Genomic DNA, 22,974 nt, shown 5'->3' on the forward strand with positions numbered 1-22,974 from the left:
ATGGTCAGAGATGATGGAAGTTGTAGTCCAACAACATCTGGAAGGTACCATGTTGAATATCCTCATTCTAGAGAATCATACTTTCACTCAATATTGCCAGCAACTGAAATCTCTAGCATGCTGGCAAAAATGAGAGAAAAGTCTTAGCAACAACTACACACACATTCTTATTTTGTATGCATTTTCCAAAAGCATGCATAGTTTTCCAAAGTGCATTATGTGCTACAGAGCTGAACAAAAATAAAAAAAAAGAATTATCTATTTATTGCACCGTGGGTGTGGGTGTAAAGGTATGAATGCTGCATACAAATGCACACTATACATTTCTTATATACATATTATTGGCGTCACCCTATATCTATTTATAGAATCAACATGTATTTAAAAATAGCAATTATTAGAAGCTGTGCAGGTTTTAAATACTGTCTAATATACCATACTCGCAGCAGAAATTGCAAATATCCCAAAGGCTAGTCACAAATGTATTCTAGAAAACTCTGAACTCCGACTTTCTGATTTCCTCTCCTTACGAAAGGTACTCTTATTATAAAAGATAAATCTCTGGTATAAACAGATCTATAAAACATAAGATATATTTCCAACATTCCTGAGTATTCATAAGTCCTTTAAAATTATATAGAAGCAAGAATTCAGTGGAGCATTATATTGCCATAATGCAGGTACCTGGGATTGTGTCCACATTGTGCACAGAAAGTAAGCATTCTGCCAGCAAAAAAAAGTACTGCAAACATCTACTGAAAAAGTTGTGCTCCAAAGTTCTACTGCCTGGATGACTCTTTGCAAACTATCCCTACATCTGATTTCCTCCCCCCTTTTCTTGTGTTGAAGCAAAGCGCATTCCTTTGGCAAAAGACAACAGCTGAAGTCAAGGCACTTAGACCTTATTAGAAAACATGCCAATCTCATCCGAATTCCAGGCGCTCATCTTCTGGCCGGATGAGTCCTTGTTCCCCATGGATAGTATTGATACCTAAAAAGATTTAAGAGGCTGTAAGTGTTCGCAGGGAATGAGAAATGCCATAACATTTACAATCACCTGAGGCAGACTAGACCTTTGCTGCCAATATGACACAGATGCATCAGCAGAGACTGCAGGAAAGCTTTGCGGGAGTTTGAGCTACCAGATAAGTGAAATTCCAACCTAAAAGCTCCTAAAATTAGGCACCAACATATATGCTGGACTTTAGTGCAACTGATCCCAACATTTGTAGAAACTGTAGGCAACAAATATCTCTCATAGCCAGTTTGTTCCTATTTAAAGGGGCCTTAAATTCTTTTGGATGTCACTATTGGAAATGATTGGCTATGGCTAATTAGTAGCATCATTTCGCCCCCTATCTGTGTGTGGTACCCAGAGATGCTTTTCCCCTCTCAGTAACACACAAAGAACATAAAAAAGCTTTCTTATATGGAACTTGGCTCATAAAGGTCAGTATTGTGTACATCAGGGGTTCCTAAACAGATAAAAAGAACTATTTTAAAACATTCAAAATAATTAAAACCAGCAATAAGCCTCCCCATTGAAACACATGCCAACGTATTATTTCTATATCATACAACTTAGTGGAATTCCATTTATACTTATTGAGTATGAGACACTCAATCTATCCCATGAATGTTTGTCCCATCACTGTTGAAAATCCTGCAGCAATAGTAAGCAGAGGTGGAGCAGAATAGCAGCTGTATTGTAGTTCAAATAGCTTCTTCCAAATTTTACATCCCCTTTGCTTTCTTGTCCCAACCCATTTTTGTGCAACATCCAGACAATGTACCCGTAAGACAAGCTGGTAGTCCCACAATTCTTCATTTGAGGTTTATTTTTCATAAGGGATTTTAAAACAAATTCTCATCCATCAAAATGAAAAGGATGGGGGTGCCTTTCTTTTCAAATATGATTTTACACTACTGGCTACAATGTTCCACACCATTTTATCTAGCACGTGCCTACACATCATAAATCATGAAATTTTTTTTAAAAAGCACCCCAAAACCAAAATAGACAGCTGTAACTAGGAAACTGAATTATAATTTCTGTCTATTCACTTCACCATGATTTTACGTCTCCTTCTGAAATGAAACTCACCTATTTGAGGTAAAATTGTAATATCCACATTCCTCCAGAACCTCCTCGATCACAGTCTACAAAAGTGAAGCACATGGAATTTCATTAGATGTTACTGAAAAGGAACTGAAAGCAAATGATGAAACTACTGAAAACAAGGTGATGTCTGACCTGCATTTGTTCATATGTCATTCCTTCATCCACGTCAAAAGTGCTAGGAAGACCTATGAGTAAATCATATCAGATAATGCTGGATAATGGAATGGACATCTGATTTCATAAAAAGAAGCACCAGAGAAGCTTCTTAAACTGTTAAAAGTTACCGTCGTTTTATGACAGCGTATACTGAAATCATGGAATTAACAACAATCTTAAGGGATTATTAACTGATTATTAGATATAGAAAAAGCTTCACACCCAACTGCTTCTGGTCACAGATATGTAATTCATTAAGGTGAAAGCAAAAAAGCAAACCACGAAGGTTAAATCAGCATTGTGGATTAAAGGGGGCAAGAGAATCATTTGTTCTGGGCTTGGGAAATCCAGTAGGTGTACAGGAGCTTCTGTAGAGGAGCCAACTTTCCAGTTCAGTTCTATGGAGGTTCATTTATGCATGTAGATTGGCACCCACCATTTTAATTAATGGGAACCCGTGCCATTCACATCTGAGCACTTTCCTGCTGATCCTACTTATATTTCCTTGAAACCAAGTTCCACGGAGTTTCTGCATATTTTCAAGTTTTCATTTGCCCTCTATTTCACTAACCTTGACCATGAAAACTCTGGGGATTTCTTGCAAAGGTTTTCTACAGCATATATAATAGAAAATTAGTGCAGAGGTAGCGCTGGCAGGTTTCTCTTAACAATTCTTGTGCCATAACCTTAAAATGTCTTATTTCACATAGGACAGTTAAATTAACTCTCTCTCTCTCTCTCTCTCTCTCTCTCTCTCTGTGTGTGTGTGTGTGTGTGTGTGTGTACACATGCCTTCCAAAAAGGAAACATTGGAAAAATCAGGTGGGTGCATATTTGGTGAAGTTACATGTATAACTGGCGTGGTGAACTTGGTTCGCGTCCCCGCTCCTCCACATGCAGCTGCTGGGTGACCTTGGGCTAGTCACACTTCTTTGAAGTCTCTCAGCCCCACTCATCTCACAGAGTGTTTGTTGTGGGGGAGGAAGGGAAAGGAGAATGTTAGCCACTTTGAGATTCCTCAGGGTAGTGATAAAGTGGGATATCAAATCCAAACTTTTATGTCAGTCACAAAAGCAGGATACTATCCTTGGTCCATTAGCAATTAGATGACACAGTCTGGGCTTCAGGATCTCGCTAATCCAATCATTCCATGAGTGCACGCATTTCTGCTTGCCCAGTGAAACCATCCCTCTCCTCCCCATGTGTGCTGTTCTTGGGGCTCTCCCTACTCTCCAGAGCAGATTTGGGAGAGGAGGGAGGAAAACCCCGCTGCACTAGCAAGAGTCCTTGCACTGGCTTCTGCTAGCGCGCCAAGTTAATTGAATCTGGCCCTTAATTCTGTATGTTTCCCCAGAAGAATAAAGATGCCACAGGGCCAACTTCAGAGTGATCAATACGCAAATGTTCCCTTTGTAATCCCCTTGTTTAGTGCAATTTAGAACTGGGCTCATATACATTAAGCAGCAATGAATACTGACGCAATCAATGCGCAGCAATAGTTGTACAAAAACTGCTTCTATATGCAGATAAACAGGATCCTTCTTCGTGTGTGTGTGGACATAAAGGGGAGTGGGTGCGCATTGGCCCTGTCTCTAATGTCCCTGCGTGCACCAGGCCCATCCATCGTGCCTATAATCTTCCTGCTTTGACTGGGAAGGTATGATGCAGGCTTCTATGCATTCTGTTGAATAGACTTAAGACCAGGGATAGGCAACGTTTTTTGAGGCCGGACCAGTCCATTCCCCGGCAGACCTCTCGGTGGGCCAGAGTGTGAGCGCCCATACGTGCTCTCAAGCTATTTCCAGGGCTCTTCTGACCCGGAAGTCGGTCCCCGCGGCGAGAAAAAAAAATGGTGCCGGGGGGGGGAGCATAGAATCCCCACGCCAATCCACAGAACAGCCATGGGCCAGTTCCAGGAAGCTTACAGGCCAGAACTGGCCCATGGGCCTTAGGTTGCCAACGTCTGCTTAGGACGTTTCCTTGTGATAAAGAATCCAAATAACTCAGGGATCCCAGGATGATCTCAGAACAGGAAGGCTTCTAAGCACATGCAATGGAATATAAGAGCCTACATGCCTTATTTCCCGCACCTCCTTTGCATCTTGAGTGCAACCCCCTTGGGTGATGTATAAAAGCAGTGAACACATGCCCTTTTCCATTAAAGGCACAAACTCGTGGTACATGAACACTGAAACCAACCAAGACAGGACAATATTTTGAATGACAGAGCAGCAACATACACAACACGTCGCCCTTTCAAAACTGCATTCTAGCCCAGGTCTATAAAATTTGTTTAGTTGCTGAAACACTTTCATAATAAAATAAATTAACCTCCTCTTTCTGGTTTTCCTTCCTGCCACCTCTCCCCAGTCCTGACAATTCAGAACGTTCCAGTTGAAATATTTTTTTGCTGTGAATGTGTTCCTCTTCTTGATAATGCTTTATGCTGCTAGCAAGCTTTTCTGCATTTTTGCATAAATACTTGACTACATCTTTCATTCTTCTCATAAATGCATGTGCTATAGTTTTTGGCACGGTTTGTTGGGGTTTTGTTTTGAGTTTTTTCGCTATGCAGCTATCTAAATTATTTCCTTCATGTTCAATGTCCCTCACTTCATTCTCACCACACATATTTAATGGTCTGTAAGCCCAGTTTCAGTATACTGTTACTATTATTTTAATATTTATAGCCTGCTTCTTTAGCCTAGCATTAGGCTGCCAAATCGGTTCAAGATGCAACACAGCATACCATATCAAAATCCTGTCATCTCTCCTTTGTCCGGCCAATTCAGCACCGGGCGAGGGGGAGAGGAACACCTGCCATTACTTTTGAGGGAACTCAACATCACTTGCCTCACATATGGGCAGAGAATATAAGGACATAAGACGATTCTCCTGGATCAGGCCAACAGCCCATCTGGTCCAATATCCTGTTCTTACAGTGGCCAACCAAATGCCTATGGAAAGCTCGCAAACAGCACAGCAATGCAACAGCAACTGTGATTATCAGCAGCTGGTATTCAGAGATAAAATGCGTCTTACAGCAGAGATAAAACATAGCCGTTGATAGTTGATGTCAGGGACTGTGCTGAGGAGGATTGTACTGACAAGGAATGGTGGGAGCCTCCCCCTCCCCCTGATCTGGATCCTGAATCTTCCCAGGAGCAGGAGGACAGTATAGATTTAGAACAGTGGTTTGCAGAGGGACATAGTTCAGAAGGCAGAAGCTGGGAAATACTGGATGGGGAACAGCTAGAAGAAGAAGAAACACTGGGAGAGAGAGGGTTAACAGATTCACAGTCTCTGGACAGCATTCCTCCGCTCTCCCCAAGGTCAAGAAGAGCTGAGAAAGTGTCAGAACAGAAAGCACAGAAAGCATAGAGGGTACATGCTCAGATTACAAGACGTAGGAGTGACGTAGATGAATAGGGATGGAAGGGGGTGTGATCCTTAATTGGGAACACAGCCATTTCTAGGAGATGGGGTTTTTGTTCTCTCACTGTAATTATTCAAGTTTCTAACTGGTAAGAAGACTCCTTTTCCTTTGCTCTGCTTATCTACTGCCACGGGGGGAGGAAGCCAATTCCCTGAAGCCTGACACTTGACCTCCAGGAATTTGTCTGTTCCAGTATGATGATCACCAATTCACCATGTCTTATTTATTATATATTACAATTATATCCTCACTCCCTCAATGGGAATGACTGCAGCTCAGTGGCGGAGCCCATGCTTTGCACACCAAACTCCCTAGGTTTCATATCTAGCATCTCCAGAAACGGCAATAGAGAAATGGCCTGGAAAGACCACAGTATGAAAGAGTAGACTTGCTACAAGTTAGGACAGACAATACTGAGCCAGATGGAGCAATGGTCTCCTGTAAGACAATTTTCTCTGCTCTTAGAAGAAGAAGAGTTTGGATTTGATATCCTGCTTTATCACTACCCGAAGGAGTCTCAAAGCGGCTAACATTCTCCTTTCCCTTCCTCCCCCACAACAAACACTCTGTGAGGTGAGTGGGGCTGAGAGACTTCAAAGTGTGACTAGCCCAAGGTCACCCAGCAGCTGCATGTGGAGGAGCGGGGAAGCGAACCCGGTTCCCCAGATTACAAGTCTATCGCTCTTAACCACTACACCACACTGGCTCTTAGGACTTAAGCATGGTTCCCCCCTTTCTTCCCCCTCACAATGACTCTGTGAGGTAGGCTAGGCTGAGAGACAGCAACTGGCCCAAGAGCAGCCATGTCAATTCCTAGGAGCAGAGGACCCCCTTCAGCCCCCTCAAAATCTGCTGGCAGGAGGCCGGGGGCCCTTCATATTGAGGGTGTGGAGGAGTCTGAGCGCAGAGCGGTTCAGTGGCTGGCTCCTCCCGAGTGCGAGAGGGGAAGCCACGCCACATTGAGCTCCGAGCTAGGCCTCTTCCCCACAATGCAACATTGCGCATCGTGCCCATGATGTCACACAAGACAATGCCTCTTCTCAAGAGCTTCATGGCTAAGGGGTGTTTGAACCTGGGTCTCCCTGGTCTTCTTCTGAAATTCTAACCACTACATCTCATATTGATTCTCACTCTGTGTAGTTAGAATCGCCACATGGAAATGGTTTAAGGAGCAACTGTGCGGTCGTTTTCGTCCTATATGCCCTACACATTTAGCACACTGAACCTCGTTGAAGCTTAATGAGCATTTAGCAGGAGGAATTCATACTTGCTGAACAATGTCAACGCAGACAGCCGTTGGCAAAGGTTGCGCAACGTGGCTTTCGCCGGACTTACCTGGTCTATCGTCAAGGACCAAAGTACTCCCCCCTGAAGAGTGCAATAACAACTGGCAATCTGCTGTCAAAAAGTTAGGCTCAATCAGCTCTGGGGAACCTTGGAGAAGCTGCACAAAGACCAAACACAAACAAAACACCTATTGTTTTCCTCCATAAATGTTACAATTGGGAGTGAACGCAGAACTGTAATTTTCTGAAGTAAGAAAAAAATTAAACAGCGGTAAGATTAGTTAAAATGTTTGCCATTCAGAAAGTGTGCAGACTTAGAAATATGAAACTGCTCTAAGGGAAAAGATGGATTAAAATTGAGGGAGGGACGGAAATTGGAACAAATTTCTGGATAGGGAATGAGGAACAGGAAGTGAATTGTTCAATATTCAATTGTTCAATAGAGCAGGCTTCCTCAACCTCAGCCCTCCAGATGTTTTTTGGCCTACAACTCCCATGATCCCTAGCTAGCAGGACCAGTGGTCAGGGATGATGGGAATTGTAGTCTCAAAACATCTGGAGGGATGAGGTTGAGGAAGCCTGCAAATAGAGTTTCATACTGAGCATGAAAAACCTTGATATAACTATGTTTTAAAAATATTAGAAGCCATAGTGAAAAACAAACAAGGTTTTGAGTTTTCTTAAAACTTGCCTTGATATTTCTGTTATGCACAAATCCGCCACTCATACCCTGTTCTTTGCAGAGTCAAGTACCAAATACTGTATTTAATGCATGTTTGGCATGTGTTAAACTGTGCAGTCCAATGTAATTTTTAAAGGTACTAGATGAATTTGGTATAGAGTATCCCCAATGCTAAGTTCCACAGAGTCTATATGTAGACACTGGCCTGCTTTTCACCACAGCAGAGTGCTTGGGCCCACTGATGCTTGTGTGATTTCGGCCATTTTGATCCCTCCTGGGTGCTCAATCCTTTGGAAGTTGCTCAGAAAGGAAGCGACAACTGTCACAGCAGATGAAATATGGGAGGAAATTTCTAATCCTCAAAGTGACAGGTACTCATCCAAGCACTGCCTGGCTCAGCCAGGTGAATAGATTTCTGCAAATTTAAATTGGTAGAAGGTTTTCATATTATACACTATCAACTTCAATTTACAGTTTTGGGCTAAAGCCAGTGTTCTGTCGTTTTCAGTTTACAGAATTAGAAGTTCACAACTGAGAAGCTGCTGCTAGGTTCAGCTTTACTTCTGGGTGGGTATTTAACCCAGGCAAGAAGGAAAACAAGTAGCCCTGTCCATAGTTATGGATCCCTCTTCCTGCTTCAGGAGAACCTTCTGCTCATTTCTATTAAGCCGCCATGGGAAATTCTCCAGGTGATCCATTTTCATTCATTTTAAAAACAGGTACAACAAAAGGAGAACAGAATTGAAAATGAACAGGTGGAATAGTTGAGCTCTAAATGTTATTCCGAGACCAACTTTTGTCCAACTTTTCAAGGGGAAATGAATTACAGTACTTTCTAGATTACTTCTGCGCTATCAATACTGATTCCTGAGATGGACAGTACATGTTACATGAGAAAGTATAACATCAGTGGGAGCTAATGAATTGGAATTTGGTTGCAACCACATCAATCATGAAATAAAAGACAGGAAAAGACCTTGGAGACAACTTGGCCTGAGGTTGCTGGATATGAATATCGTGGAGAACAGAGACTCACTCTAGGAATCTGAAGCAGCCTTGGTAGATCTGCTGCCTGGGGTGTGGATGTCTATTTGCACAACCTCCAAGGCAGAAAACTGGGACACTTTCTTCCAAGGTTGTGCACCGTGCAAGACTGCAGAATTGAAAGATGCGCTTTTGGGGAGAATACCATCCAAAAACATGCATTTTGGGGCACCACACAAGAACACAGCCCCGAAAAAGCGCTTTTTTCAGGGTGACATTGCAACATCCAAAATGGCCGCTGTGCTCTCATGTGAAAAAAACAGTATGTGCCAGGTATGTATTTGTTTCCTGTACATTCATAAACAAAGCAGCTATTACAAAGACAACAAAAATATCCAGTAGTCTCTCATCAAATCGGAAACTAAACCCTTTCACCACACAAGAGGGGATGCACAATATTATTTTCAGAACTAACAGATAAGCTTCAATCCAGAAATGCTCAGTTGCAATAAGGCATGACTTATTCATCAGTACGAAGCATAGCAAAAACTATTAAAGGGTATATGCACTATATGCTCGTAAGCATTTGCACCAAGATTAATAAAAAGGTGTATCTTTATTTGTCCTGTGCTTAACTTTCAGGACACAGGCTGTGCCAGCATGGACATAAACAAATTAAGGCCCAGTGAATGCAGAGTAATGCCCAACGCAACAACGAAAGCACACACAAGAACAGATCTCTCAAGCTACTTTTGTATAGCACAGCATAGCTATCCTTCCTTGTGAGGTTTTTAAGCAGAGATTGGATGGCCATCTGTCATGGATGCTTTAGTTGAGATTTTTGCATTGCAGGGGGGTGGACTAGACGGTTCTCGGAGTCCCTTCCAACTCTACAATTCTACGATCTTGGCAACACCTTTGTGGCTATGAAATACTTTTATCAGAAGTAGAGATAATGATTATAAAAACAACATAAACAAATGGCACATCCGTTTCTGTTAATAAGACCGCATTTGCCAAAGACAATGCAAGGCCTTTCTTTGTCTTGAGTCTTTTTGTGGCAGGGCATAAATATATAATATATTGCAGGTATTACATTTTGTGGAGGTGTTTGCATGTTACTAATCTTCTTGAGCCTAGGGGGTGCAAAATAAATAAATATACATGAATTACACTGGCAGTTGCCACCTTCTGTGGGAACAACTGGAAAAATACTTGGCATGTTATGGGATCAAATGTGCTGCTAATGTCCTTTGGAGTTGCTCTGCTAAGACACACTGTCACCTTTGAAAAAGAATCTTCTGTGGTTTCAGCATTATCTACAAATAACTGTTCTGTGCTGGATGGTATCCAAAATACGATCTCACAAATAATATGGTAGCTGGAAAGCAATGACCCGAGTTAAGGCCTACTGGGCTGTGTCAATATTATCTAGCATCAAAGCACATTGGGACAGCTTCAGTGCTTTCTGGTCAGGCTAAGGAAAAACCCCTCAAGGTTTAAAGGGTAAAGCAGCCCTTCCTTTCAAGCCTCTGAATACATCTCTTTTTCTCTCTCTCTTCACATCCCTTCTCGTTCATCTGGGCTTACTCAACATCATCTCCGCTTGGTATGATAAGGCAGAATTTGGTTCTGTGAAGAACTGGCAAGCTTTTACTGTTACTCCTAAATTGATTATTCACAACAAAAAGCATTTCATGTAAATGGGAGATTAGAAGCATTATGCTGCTACTCTGACAATTCTGGAAAATTCTGTCTTGTGGGTTTGCTTCCCTTGGGGTTTTGTTTTGAAATCCCTACTTTCTGAACATAAAAGGAAATATAAGTTCTCTGATCTCCAATGATAATGGCTTTATGCCTCAGTCTATGAGAAGCTGCTAGGGTTTGTATATGTGTATGTACACACACACACACCACTGCTTGTCCAGACAAATGTAGTAGTTTTAAAACCTAAGGCTGTTGACTGTTGATTCTTAATTCCCCACTATAATGAAAGATTAAGGATATATTCAAATTAAAGTGAGGTAATTTTTAAAACATCTATCTCCAAGGCTTCTGGGTAAGTTGCTATGCGTGGACCTCCATTGTTCGTGAATAAAATATGACCATTAGCCTATGTAAATGCTTCACATCTGAATATGTAAAAATGTGCTTCCTTCTGCTCCCTGAAAATATCCCGTCCATATTTCAAGTAATCAGAGGAAGGAAATCATAATCACTCTGGGAGTGACCTTCAACATACTGCACCTTTTTAATTTCAGACTTCAAGTTACATGGGTTGCTCTGCTGGCTGAAGAGGGATTTCTTGAATCTCTCAATGACTCTTCTTTTCAAGTTGCAGTGTAAAGTTGGCGGAAGCTGTTTGAAGGTGCAAAAACAGTTATAGCTCGTTGTCGTTCTCTTTTTGCAAGTGGTGTTTGAGATACATGAAAGCATAAACTATTGATAACCAGCAAAGCAGTGACCAAACAGCATATAAAATTTGACTTTTAAGAAAAGGCAGCTATGACTCAGTCTTTCGCCTCCATAGTTTCCCATAAACTATTTACACCCATTTATCTCCCAGTCACTCCTACTGGCTGAAATGCCGCTTATTTAGCACTTCAGAGTGTAAAAAGCATTCCATGCTCCCAGTAAACCTGAATAAACTTGTAAGGTAACTTAGTATTATTGTACCCATATTGCAAGAATGAAAAGGAGAGGCTTGCCAGTAAGTTTATGGCAGAGCAAAATGTGAACTGCCCAATGGCAAGATATACTTCAAATACCATTTCGCATCACAGTAAATGTGTGGACTTTTTAAAATTTTAAACATGCATGAACTACATTTTCACCCAGTTTTGGATTTCAGGGTGACAAACACTGGAATTCAAAATCTACATATACAATAAAAAACATAATCAACAATGAAATAACATTATGAAGAACAAAACCATTGAACTAGTTAAAAATAACAACTTCTAAAAAGCCCTGGAAAATAAGGTTTCTTTTTTTTTTTGGGGGGGGGATGGAACCAGGGTGTCAATATAAACAGAGAAATGCGTAAACGGAAAATAAGGTTTCAACCTTGTGCTGGTAGTATTGTACTTGTACTGGTAGTACTTATGCCCAGTAAAGGTAAGGCGACTATGGGGTTGTGGCGCTCATCTTGCTTCCGGGCCCATGGAGCTGGTGTTTGTCCACAGACAGCTTTCCGGGTCATGTGGCCAGCATGACTAAACCACTTCTGGCACAACAGGGCATCGTGACGGAAACCAGAGCGCACAGAAACACCGTTTACCTTCCCACCGCAGTGGTACCTATTTATCTACTCGCACTGGCATGCTTTCGAACTGCTAGGTTGGCAGGAGCTGGGACAGAGCAACGGGAGCTCACCCTGTCGCGGAGATTCGAACCGCCAACCTTCCAAATGGCAAGCCCAAGAGGCTCAGTGGTTTAGACCACAGCGCCACCCCTGTCCCTTGATGCCCAGTACACCACCTTCAGGAGGACATTCCACAGGCAGGTGCCACGAGAAAAGGCCTCCTCTTTCATACATATGCACTTTTCCTAATGGTGGAAGGTGGAGAATGGCCCTGTCTTCTTCTGAGCAGTTCTGCTGCTCAGTGTTGACAAGTAATTGCCATAACAGAAGGGCACCCCCTGCTCCACCAGGAACCCTGTAGCTAAGGGTGTCCCATCCAATTTCTCCCTGCTGCCATCACCCCCTTGTTCTACAGTATACCATTACAGTTGTACAGTGGTACCTCGGGTTAAGTACTTAATTCGTTCTGGAGGTCTGTTCTTAACCTGAAACTGTTCTTAACCTGAAGCACCATTTTAGCTAATTGGGCCTCCTGCTGCCGCCACGCCGCCGGAGCACGATTTCTGTTCTCATCCTGAAGCAAAGTTCTTAACCTGAAGCACTATTTCTGGATAAAAAAAATCCCTTCCAGTAGCACCTTAAAGACCAACTAAGTTAGTTCTTGGTATGAGCTTTCGTGTGCATGCACACTTCTTCAGATACCAATTTCTGGGTTAGCAGAGTCTGCAACCTGAAGCGTCTGTAACCTGAAGCGTGTGTAACCCAAGGTACCACTGTATAATGCTTCAAGTCATGAAGCTATCTTTAATCTCCATTTAAAAAATTGAGGTCAGGCCCTCATCCTAAGGTTCATAGGAGAGGGCAGGCTTCAATTGCCCTTGGTGCCAATTGTTCGTTCGGTTTCACTGCCAGCGCTTAACCCGCCAAAATCTAAAGCAGGAAAGGATAGGTGCGGTTCTGAGAAAGTCTATATTTTGCAACTGGCCCGCACGCAAACATGGATTTTTTTTTTTGGGGGGGGGGAAGCAGCGGCTTCCAGACAGACTTGGGTTCCAGAATCTCTGCTGCTGGAAAGTAAACACTGACAGCAGCTGAAGTCGCTGCACACAGTTGATAGAACAAAACACATACTGCTACGTTTTGGCTTGGATTAGAGGCTGCCTAGATTTGTCTGTCACTTAAGGATTATTTGCCAGCCAGAAACCAAACTGTGGGGAAGGAAGTTTCCTGCACATGTCCGTGGCAGCAAACCAAGGGCCCGAGAGGCTGGTTGCTCCCTGCTAAGGAAATGGAGCAAAGTTGTCTTGGTGGCTTTTCATTCCTAAATCTGTTTTCGGGGACTCATAAGGTAAGAGGTTTACATAATCATTTTTTTAAAAAGCTTACATGGTTTTTTTTACCCTCTCGGATCGGAATGAAACCTGTTGCCATGGAAACGGGATGGGAACGGCTGCTGGAAGCCCAGAACTAACAATGAGAGCTCTCCCCTTATGAACTTCAGCTTCTGCTGTTAAAGGAGATCTGCAGTTGATAGCTTTAAATAAACATCCTACGTGTTTTAAAGGGCTATATAGAAAAGGAGGAGAGGGGGCAGTGGAAGGCTCCAGGGATGGTCAGTGAGCTGTGTGTTTTGCGCTCCTATTTTAAAGACAGCCAAGAATTAATGAACATCCAGTGGAATGCTTAGGTAAATTAGTTCCTTTAGTCAGAAGGAGTAGGCAAGTCCACTCAAGGCTTGATAGCGTATTAGGAAAAAAAGTGTGCCTGAAGGAAATGCCCAAGTATTGCTGTCAGGTAAACATCACATAATAAGGTCAGAATGATAGAACAACTCTGGGTCCTCTAATGAGTCCTTTATAGTAGAGGTAATCAACCTTTTGTCTGTTGAGGGCCACATTTTACCCTTTAAGGTAATGTGTTGGGAGCCGCAAGCTGGTGGCGAGTCGATGATGGGCAGAGCCAGAGATAAAAGAGTTATGGATTAACTAATCTGGAATCAAGACCAAGATGTTGGGAAAGATGGAGGGCACAAGGAGAAAGGGACGACAGAGGACCAGATGGTTGGACAGTGTTCTCAAAGCTACCAGCATGAGTTTGGCCAAACTGCGGGAGGCAGTGGAAGACAGGAGTGCCTGGCGTGCTCTGGTCCATGGGGTCACAAAGAGTCGGACACGACTAAACGACTAAACAACAACAACATAATCTGGAATCAAGACTGCTCTGTGTCAATTTGCACCATGCCTACCTCATAATTCTAATAAATCCTATGCAGGCCCCCAAGCAAGTCCTACTGAGGACACCCTACAATAAATACACAGATTATCATCATCATCATCTTTTAATGCAGCAGACCAGCAGAGCTCTGGAAAGAAAGTGAAAATAATTAGTTTCTTACTTTAGTGTTAATGTAAGGGTGTGTGTGTGTGTGTGTGTGTGTGTGTGTGTTCCACACACTTCCAATTTGTTCACATACAGCTGCAGAAATCAACTTCTTTTCTCATGCAACACAACCAGAAAAAAAATCTGGTTTTGGTTTTTTTTTAAGTATTTTCATCAAATTAAATAGCGTCCCTTCCTATTCTGAACTTACATAAAAGGGGGGTACTTCAAAAAGCTAGGAAAAATGGGGAAACATACAGGAAGGAAGGAGCTTGATGGTATGGGGGAATGGGGCAGAATCACCTGTGCCTTGTGGACAATGATGGGTTTGTTTTTCCAATCTTAAAGAGTCCACTGGGCAAATTATCAGCTTAGCATTACAAGCAGAAATTGTGAAAATGTACAGATTTTTATATAAACTTCGCTTCCTAATCCTCCTCTTCCTAAGTGGAAGAAACACATTTACCAACAGTAGATTCCAACTTAATCACAAAGCAATAACCACATTGGTGAAAAGCAGTACCCTGTGCTATACTATCAAGTCTAATCTAGGGTAGTAATTTTTGTAAATAAATAATTAAATAAATCACATTTGACTTTATGGTTCAGACTGTGAATGAAAGTAGATTTATTTTCCTTGTAGTAGAAAATTAACCTCAGTAAGGAATCTCACCTTTTCTATATATAATATTGAGGGGGTCCCCCCCCCAAGCCTTTGTATAAATTCCAAAACCTTCCATCCTTTAGCCTTAAAGTGGAGCCACTCCTTTTGGGTGGTACAAATCTGCAACCTTGCAAGTAGGTAACTTAAGAATGGCAAATGCCCCCTTGCACTGACCACGTTGTTAAACCAAGAGAGTTGCTTCACACACTGTGTTGTAGTCCAGGTACAATACTATTGCACCTATAACAGGGTTTGGTTCTATTTCAATTAGGAGATAATTAGTAAGAAGGAATATTAATGACGTAGCTAAGGAATATATTCCAGGAAAGCTCTGGCTGTATTAACTCAGCTTTGCAGCATGACTTCTGCTCTGGAGGTGGGGAAATTCATCCATTCAAAAGAGGGAAGTTGGTAAAACTTGATAAAGCAATAGGTCTAAGTTTCAAACAGGGGAAGTAAGAAATCTTACAACGATAAGACTGCCCCAGCAACTGAGAGGTCACAAACAAAAGAAACATCAAGAAGGGTGAATAACAGGATGGCCACAAAGGCGTAAAGGAAAGGGGGTTGAGTGAGAGGCCCACAATAATGAATGAGAAAGGAGCTGGAGGCATGGTTAGGAGCTGCACTAGGGCGCTGGTAAATTCAGACAGATGATCTAAATACACAATTGACCATGCATACAGAACGTTTAGGGATGTGGGTGGTGCTGTGGTCTAAACCACAGAGCCTAGGGCTTGCTGATCAGAAGGTCAGCAGTTCGAATCCCCGCAACAGGGTGAGCTCCCATTGCTCGGTCCCAGCTCCTGCCAACCTAGCAGTTCAAAAGGACATCAAAGTGCAAGTAGATAAAAAGGTACCGCTCCAGCAGGAAGGTAAACAGTGTTTCTGTGCACTGCTCCGGTTTCGCCAGAAGTGGCTTAGTCATGCTGGCCACATGACCCGGAAGCTGTACGCTGGCTCCCATGGCCAATAAAGCAAGATGAGCGCCGCAACCTCAGAGTTGTCTGCGACTGGACCTAACGGGCAGGGGTCCCTTTACCTTTACAGAATGTTTACAGCACAATCCAACATCTATTTACTTAGAAGAGCTGCTGTGTCAAATGAGCCTTGCTCCCTAGCAAATGAGCAGTGAGGACAACATACTAGAATGTAGACGAAGCTTGAGAAAAGAGGCTTTCAGCAATTTGAGGAAACCAAGAGTAAGTGAAGCCAGGGCCAGTGACAGGCAGAGTCTCCACCACCACCACCACCACCACTACCTGGTTGTGAGAAGGCAGGCAGGTGGGGGCTGGCTGAGAGCAGACTGAAGTTGGTGCGGGATTTGATTCATGAGAAGCAGTCAAGTACAACATTCCTTGTTTTCCTAGAGTGGACATGCAGGGGAATGTTTGGTCCAGCCAGTCGAAACTTCCTGTTCCTCCTGGCTGGAGCATCCTTCGTTTGCATGTGACAAAAGGTGGGCATGACCTTACCTGTCCAGGTAACAAAAGAACGAGTCATGCAGCACTCCCCTTCTTTTTGACTTCCTTCTTCGTTTGACCAGCTTTTAGCTAGGACTGTTCTGCTAGCTCTCAGCTAGCAGAAGCACTGGGATTACTCCCCCATATGGGATAGATCCACATGTGCATATTTGTAGCATATTTGTAATCTGCCTACAGGGATCCAACTATGAACTGATGTGAGTAAACTTCTTTTATTATCTTTGAATAAGATTGTGGCATGTTTATTCTTTTAAGAGGCATTCAAGGGAATTTGCCAGGAACGTACAATTCAATCTGAGGCAGACTGAATTGTATAATACTGAGAGGCTCACACGGGCCTGCCACCAGCTATCTGCTCTGCATGTAAAAGGGGGAATGTAACTCTGCTACATAAAGGAACTTGCTAGCACAAGCTAGGAAGGATATTAATAAACAATATATCCTCTCCTGCCACCCTGAACATTTCCAAAGTCGGGTGGCCCATCCATCCCAATGGACCAGCCTCCACTGTGACTGGAGCACAGCTGAAAGGCTATCCTCATGCTATCTTCTCTTCAACTAATCCATCAATTTAGGCTTATGCATACACAACCTGGGGGAGTGGGACCACCTCAAACTACTGCTTTTGACATCAGCAGGGCTGGAATGTGTTCCCAGGTGTGGATTATGATTCCAAAACCTTTTCAGACAGGACCACTTGAGTCCTGTTTATATCTAGAGGGAATTACGACAGTTAATTTAAATGCTGTTTTATGTTTCTTTTGACATGGCTGAAATGAAACTGATCCTTCTTCGTTTGACCAGCTTTTAGCTAGGACTGTTCTGCTAGCTCTCAGCTAGCAGAAGCACTGGGATTACTCCCCCATATGGGATAGATCCACATGTGCATATTTTTAGCATATTTGTAATCTGCCTTCAGGGATCCAACTATGAACTGATGTGAGTAAACTTCTTTTATTATCTTTGAATAAGATTGTGGCATGTTTATTCTTTTAAGAGGGATTCAAGGGAATTTGCCAGGAACGTACAATTCAATCTGAGACAGATTGAATTGTATAATAGTGAGAGGCTCACACGGGCCTGCCACCAGCTATCTGCTCTGCATGTAAAAAGGGGAATGTGGATTATGATTCCAAAACCTTTTCAGACAGGACCACTTGAGTCCTGTTTACTATCTAGAGGGAATTACGACAGTTAATTTAAATGCTGTTTTATGTTTCTTTTGACATGGCTGAAATGAAACTGATTTGCCAACTCAAAATGGCATAGCTAACAGTTCTTTTATTGCTCCTGTACAGCCCAAGGCGACCCATAAAGTCTTGTTTAAACACTGAGATTGCGTTACAAGGAAGAAAACTATAGTAGCTTGGAATGCCACCTGCGAAGGAAAGCGCTGAAGCTCAGTGGTAGAGCACATGCTATGCATAATGATGATGATAATGATAATAATAATAATTTTATTTATTATTTGTTTGTCGCCCATATGAGTGAGTTGCCCCAGCCACTCTGGGTGGCTCCCAACAGAACATTAAAAACACAATAAAACATCAAACATTAAAACTTCCCTAAATAGGGCTGCCTTCAGATGTCTTTTCTTTCCAGGCAAAAGGTCCCAGGTTTGATCCCCACCAGCTTCAGCGAGGTCTAAGTGAGACCCTTGTCTGAAATCCTGGAGAGCTGCTGGAAGTCAGTGCAGACAATACAAGGCTAGATAGCCTGTCTCAGTATAAGACAACTTTGTGTGTATGTTGGAAACACACGCCAGTACTTGTGACAGTTAACTTCTTTATGGAATTGCTTGTGGTTTCTGGGTGTTGTTCTGCACCATCTTTTTGTAATTTTGGGCCTGGTTGGTGTTTATACTACTGCTGGCTTTTATTAACTATGTTGAGGTTTGTGACTGTAGTGCGTTTTGTTCTATAAGCTGCCGCAAGAGGACTTCTGCACTAAAAATATTTTAAATAAACGAACTAAATATCCACGGACTCTTGCTTGCTTGGCTGGATGTAAGAAAGAGGTTGTGTGCTTGCAGCTCCTGGAGAAAAGCTGTAGAGCAGCTCTAAACATCTCTGAACCAAAGCATGTGCAGTCGTACCTTGGAAGTCGAACGGAATCCGTTCCGGAAGTCCGTTCAACTTCCAAAACGTTCGAAAACCAAATCACGGCTTCTGATTGGCTGCAGGAAGCTCGTGCAGCCAATCAGAAGCCGCAAAAGCCCCGTCGGACATCCGGGTTCTGAAAAAACGTTCGCAAACCGGAACAATCACTTCTGGGTTTGGGAGCCAAAACGTACGAGTTCCAGGGCGTTCGACAACCAAGGTACGACTGTATATAAGAAGCTTAAGCACAGAATGATCAGCTGAAGGAATACCAGAACTGGATGAGGAATCATTCTCAGGAACAGAGATCAAATTACAGAAGCATTAGAGGAGACTTCGCTCCATTTTATACAGGGATTTCCCTCCCCCCCCTCCCCAAACTCCTTTCAGTGATAGGCTCCCCCTCTGCCAATGTTCTTTGGATTCTATTTTGGGGGTGCAAATGCAAGATTTGGATGCAATTAGAGAAAGTCAAAGAATGGAGTTAGATTCTATTCCATTCCGACCTTCCTCTCACACTTCTCAAGCACTGGTTAGGAGGAAGAAAACGACTGTGCTGCGCAGACAGAGCAATAAAAACAGGGACGATGGCTTGCACTAGAACAACATAATCAAAACGTACCTGAGTGATGTAGATAATCTTATGCAGCTGAATTAGAATCTGTTGAATAGGATCGCTGATCTGACGCACCTTCCGTTGTGACACAGCAATGCCTGCAGATGCTGCAGATGATAATGCTACAATCAGCAGTGAGAACCAATTTGCCGGCCTCAGTGTCTCTCTCATATGCAGAAGTGGAAGCCGGGGAGGGAGGAAAGAAAGGGAGTAAAGCATTTGGATTTTGCAGTTGGCCAGTGAATCAAATGCTTCCTCCCCATCTTACGATACGGAAATTTAACTTTATATCAGGAATTCGAAAAACAAAGCATTTCTGACGTTTTCCCAACAGGAAAGAAAAACAAGTAATCACCATAAATAGGGCAAAAAATGCACTAAAAATTAACGCCGGTTCCATAAAGTTTGTCAAATCACCATTTTTGCACAGATTTTCAGCATGCATGGGGGACGACAAAAGCCATTTTCAATCTTTGAAATCTGTATGGCAATATAATTTTATGTGTGCTTTGCAAGCAGATGAAAAAATCCATGAAAGCAATTCAACTTTATTCACAGTGTTGCATAAAAAGAGTACATTTTAATCTTCCCAGTTGTTTTCTGGCTCAGTACCATGGGATATGTGCTGCAAAACTTACAAATAGCTTGTTGCTTGAGGACAGTTAGTCTACTAGTCTATACGAATAACAATTTCTGCACAGGATTTAAAATACAACTTCCTTAGTTTCTTACTAAGGTATGGTGTCTACTGCGTAGGTGCACATATATCAAGTTAGCACCAGTCCCTTTCCCCCCTGCACACACACTGATATTTAAAATTAGAACCTGTCAGGAGACGAGGTCCCTAATTCTTACTTTCGTGACACAGTTACATTACTACGAAGTGGTTTTCTCTCGTCTTTTTTGCATGTTTAGATGCGATACCACCTCCACATGACAGAATGTAAATCTGCTAGCCATGAAACACTAATTCACACATTTAAATAAGGGCAGAAAAATATTATCTCTAAACCATCATGCTGAATTCTAGAATCATAGATTTGCAGAGCTGGAAGCATCATCTAGTTCAACCCTCTGCAATATTAGAATTTTAGATAAGCTGGAACATACTTTTGCATTTAAGAACCGCTGGTGGAAATGTGTCGTTGAGAAGCTGACAAGCCCAAAGAATGGTGTTTGTGACTGGCAGGGACAGCGCGTCCCGTTTCTCTGCTTGTGGCAAAGCCGAAATGTGCAACCTACCCTGCTGGTGCCACGCTGCCCCACAAGCCTTCCTAAACTGTACTGAGCCGCGGTGGCAGCTTCCAGTGAGATTTTGTGAGATCTTGTTCGCTCTGTGAGAAGTCGTGAGATTTAGGTAGTGGAGGGGTGCCACCTTTTGGACATCTTCCACTAGAAACAGCTGCCTGTCAGGGACCGTGCCGAGGAGGGCTGCACTGAGGAGCAATTGTGGGAGCCTCCCCCTCCCCCCTGCTCCTGATATCTTCCCAGGAGTAGAAGGAGAAGTCTAGATTTGGAACAGTGGTTTGCAGAGGGACATGGTTCAGAAGGCAGAAGCTGGGAAATACTGGATGGGGAACAGCTAGGAGACGAAACACTGGGAGAGAGGGGGTTAACAGATTCACAGTCTCTGGACAGCATTCACACACACACACCTTCTCCAAAGTCAGGGAGAGTGCAGAAAGTGTCACAACAGAAAGAACAGAGGATAAAAGCTCAGATTACAAAATAAAGAAGTGATGTAGATTAATAGGGATGGAAGGGGGGTGATCCTTAACTGGGAGCACCGCCATTCCTAGGAGATGGGTTCTTTGTTCTCTAGCTGTGATTATTAAAGTTTCTAACTGGTAAGAAGACTCATTTTCCTTTGTTCTGCTCATCCACTGCCATGGGGGGGGGGGGGAGGAAGCTGATTCCCCGAAGCCTGACATTGCCTCACCCTGTCTCATGGGCAGGCCAACCCTGTGATTGGGAGAGCACCTTTGAATTTATCATGGTCTTATCATCATCATTATCATCATCTAAGAATGTTGGGAATTTCTGTCTCTTGGCAGCATGGAGCCAGCATAGTGTAGTGGTTAAGAGTGGTGGACTCGTAATCTGGTGAACGGGGTTCGCTTCCCTGCTCCTCCACATGCAGCTGCTGGGTGACATTGGGCTAGTCCCACTTCTCTGAAGTCTCTCAGCCTCACTCACCTCACAGAGTGTTTGTTGTGGAGGAGGAAGGGAAAGGAGACTGTTAGCTGCTTTGAGACTCCTTTAGGGGAGTAAAAGGTAGGATATCAAGTCCAAACTACTACTACTACTACTAATACTACTACTACTTGTCATGCAATCAGAGCATTATTGCCAAGAGGGCAGCATAAGGCAACTTAAATACTGAGTGGGGAAGGCGTGTGCCCTGCTGCCTACAAGTCAGAACTGAAGCCAGCATGATAATGATAGCAACTGGGTCAAAAGCGATGGCACAATAAGGTCTTTATGAAGATGATGCTTCTTTGAAGTGAGGCTAAGAATATTCCTTTGAAAAACTTAGGATCCTTCACTTATATTCCATGCATAATGTATCAAATAAGTTGTCACTGATGATGTTAAGTAAGAAAGGGAATGTAGATGAAAATGAAAACCCTTGAATCATTCCGTAAAAGAGTCACTGAAACTATCGCTTGAGTCCCAATCCAGCAACCTAATGTGAAAGTGGAGAAAACCTCAAAGTTCCCAAAGTTAAGCCAAGGCCTCAAAAAAAAGAAAAGAAAAGAAAAAGAAAAAGAAAAAGAAAAAGAAAAAGAAAAAAAGCCTGGCATAAAGACATCTGAGCACACTTGCATTCTGCACTCTTGATTCTGGGAAATATTTCATTTTTTTCCTCCTAACTCATTTCCCAGAAGGAGTTAAACCAACAACCACCAAATACAGCGTTTGTAGCAATTGAGAGTTTGAACATACTCAGAAACCTTCACTGCTAATAAGTGTTGGAAATGTAAAGAAACAGAGGCTACATTTTATCATATGTGGTGGGAATGCAAGATGGTTTAAAAAATTTGGGAAATGATCTATAATGAAATGAAAAATATGTTCAGAATAGCCTTTGTTAAAAAACCAGAAGCCTTTCTATTAGGTATTGTAGGAGCGGAGATCCCAAAAGGAAATGTTTATGTACGCTACGACGGCCGCCCTGCTATTGTTAGTCCAAAGATGGAAAGAGGAATCAGTCCTGACCAAAAAAGAGTGGCAAAAAAATTTAATGGACTATGATGAAATGGCAAAACTAACTGGACAACTCAGAAATCAAGATGACAAGAAATTTAGAGATAGTACAGGATATTTGGGAGGGGGGAATTTGGAGTAGAAATGATATGCAGTTGAGAAGAAAATTTAAGGAACAGGTGGGGGGGTGTCACGGGATTCGGAGAATCCCGTTTTATGGATTTGATATTGTTTTTGTGTATATTTTTCTTAGTTTGTTGTTGTTGTTGTAATTGTTCATTTGTTTGTTTTGTGTTATTTTTGTTGAAAACTTAATAAAAAAGTTTAAAATAATAAATAATAAAAAGAAGCCTGCACTGCTGGAAACCTAGGGAGAACTGCTGTTCTTTGCAAGACTTCTTGATACTGTCTCACGTCTCCCCGCACCCAGCAACTTATAAGAATGAGAGTGCCATTCCCACCATTTTTGGAGGGGATGAATTTGCCACACCCCTCCTCCTGTGGAAGAGGGAAGGTGATATCTCCCTAGGGGAGAATGTTATGGCCTGATGGGTG

At 42.6% G+C, this 22,974-nt stretch overlaps 1 protein-coding gene across 5 annotated transcripts in view; it reads right to left on the bottom strand.

Annotated features, from left to right (window-relative positions):
- Nucleotides 1-244: 244 nt before the first annotated feature.
- Nucleotides 245-22,974, bottom strand: part of NEK10 (NIMA related kinase 10) — a 107,812-nt gene continuing 85,082 nt past the window's right edge. For all 5 annotated transcript variants that reach the window (XM_083467857.1, XM_083467855.1, XM_083467854.1 and 2 more), the window contains 6 exons: nucleotides 19,219-19,319; nucleotides 10,914-11,024; nucleotides 7,050-7,158; nucleotides 2,255-2,307; nucleotides 2,105-2,160; nucleotides 245-991 (listed from right to left, as the gene is read on the bottom strand). In XM_083467857.1, coding sequence (XP_083323983.1) covers nucleotides 943-991; nucleotides 2,105-2,160; nucleotides 2,255-2,307; nucleotides 7,050-7,158; nucleotides 10,914-11,024; nucleotides 19,219-19,319 — 479 coding nt within the window. In that variant the 3' untranslated portion in view covers nucleotides 245-942. The remainder of the gene's footprint in view (nucleotides 992-2,104; nucleotides 2,161-2,254; nucleotides 2,308-7,049; nucleotides 7,159-10,913; nucleotides 11,025-19,218; nucleotides 19,320-22,974) is intronic.

The sequence above is a fragment of the Podarcis liolepis genome (assembly GCF_965112155.1).
Source record: "Podarcis liolepis genome assembly, chromosome: 12".
In the NCBI taxonomy this organism is placed as follows: Eukaryota; Metazoa; Chordata; class Lepidosauria; order Squamata; family Lacertidae; genus Podarcis; species Podarcis liolepis.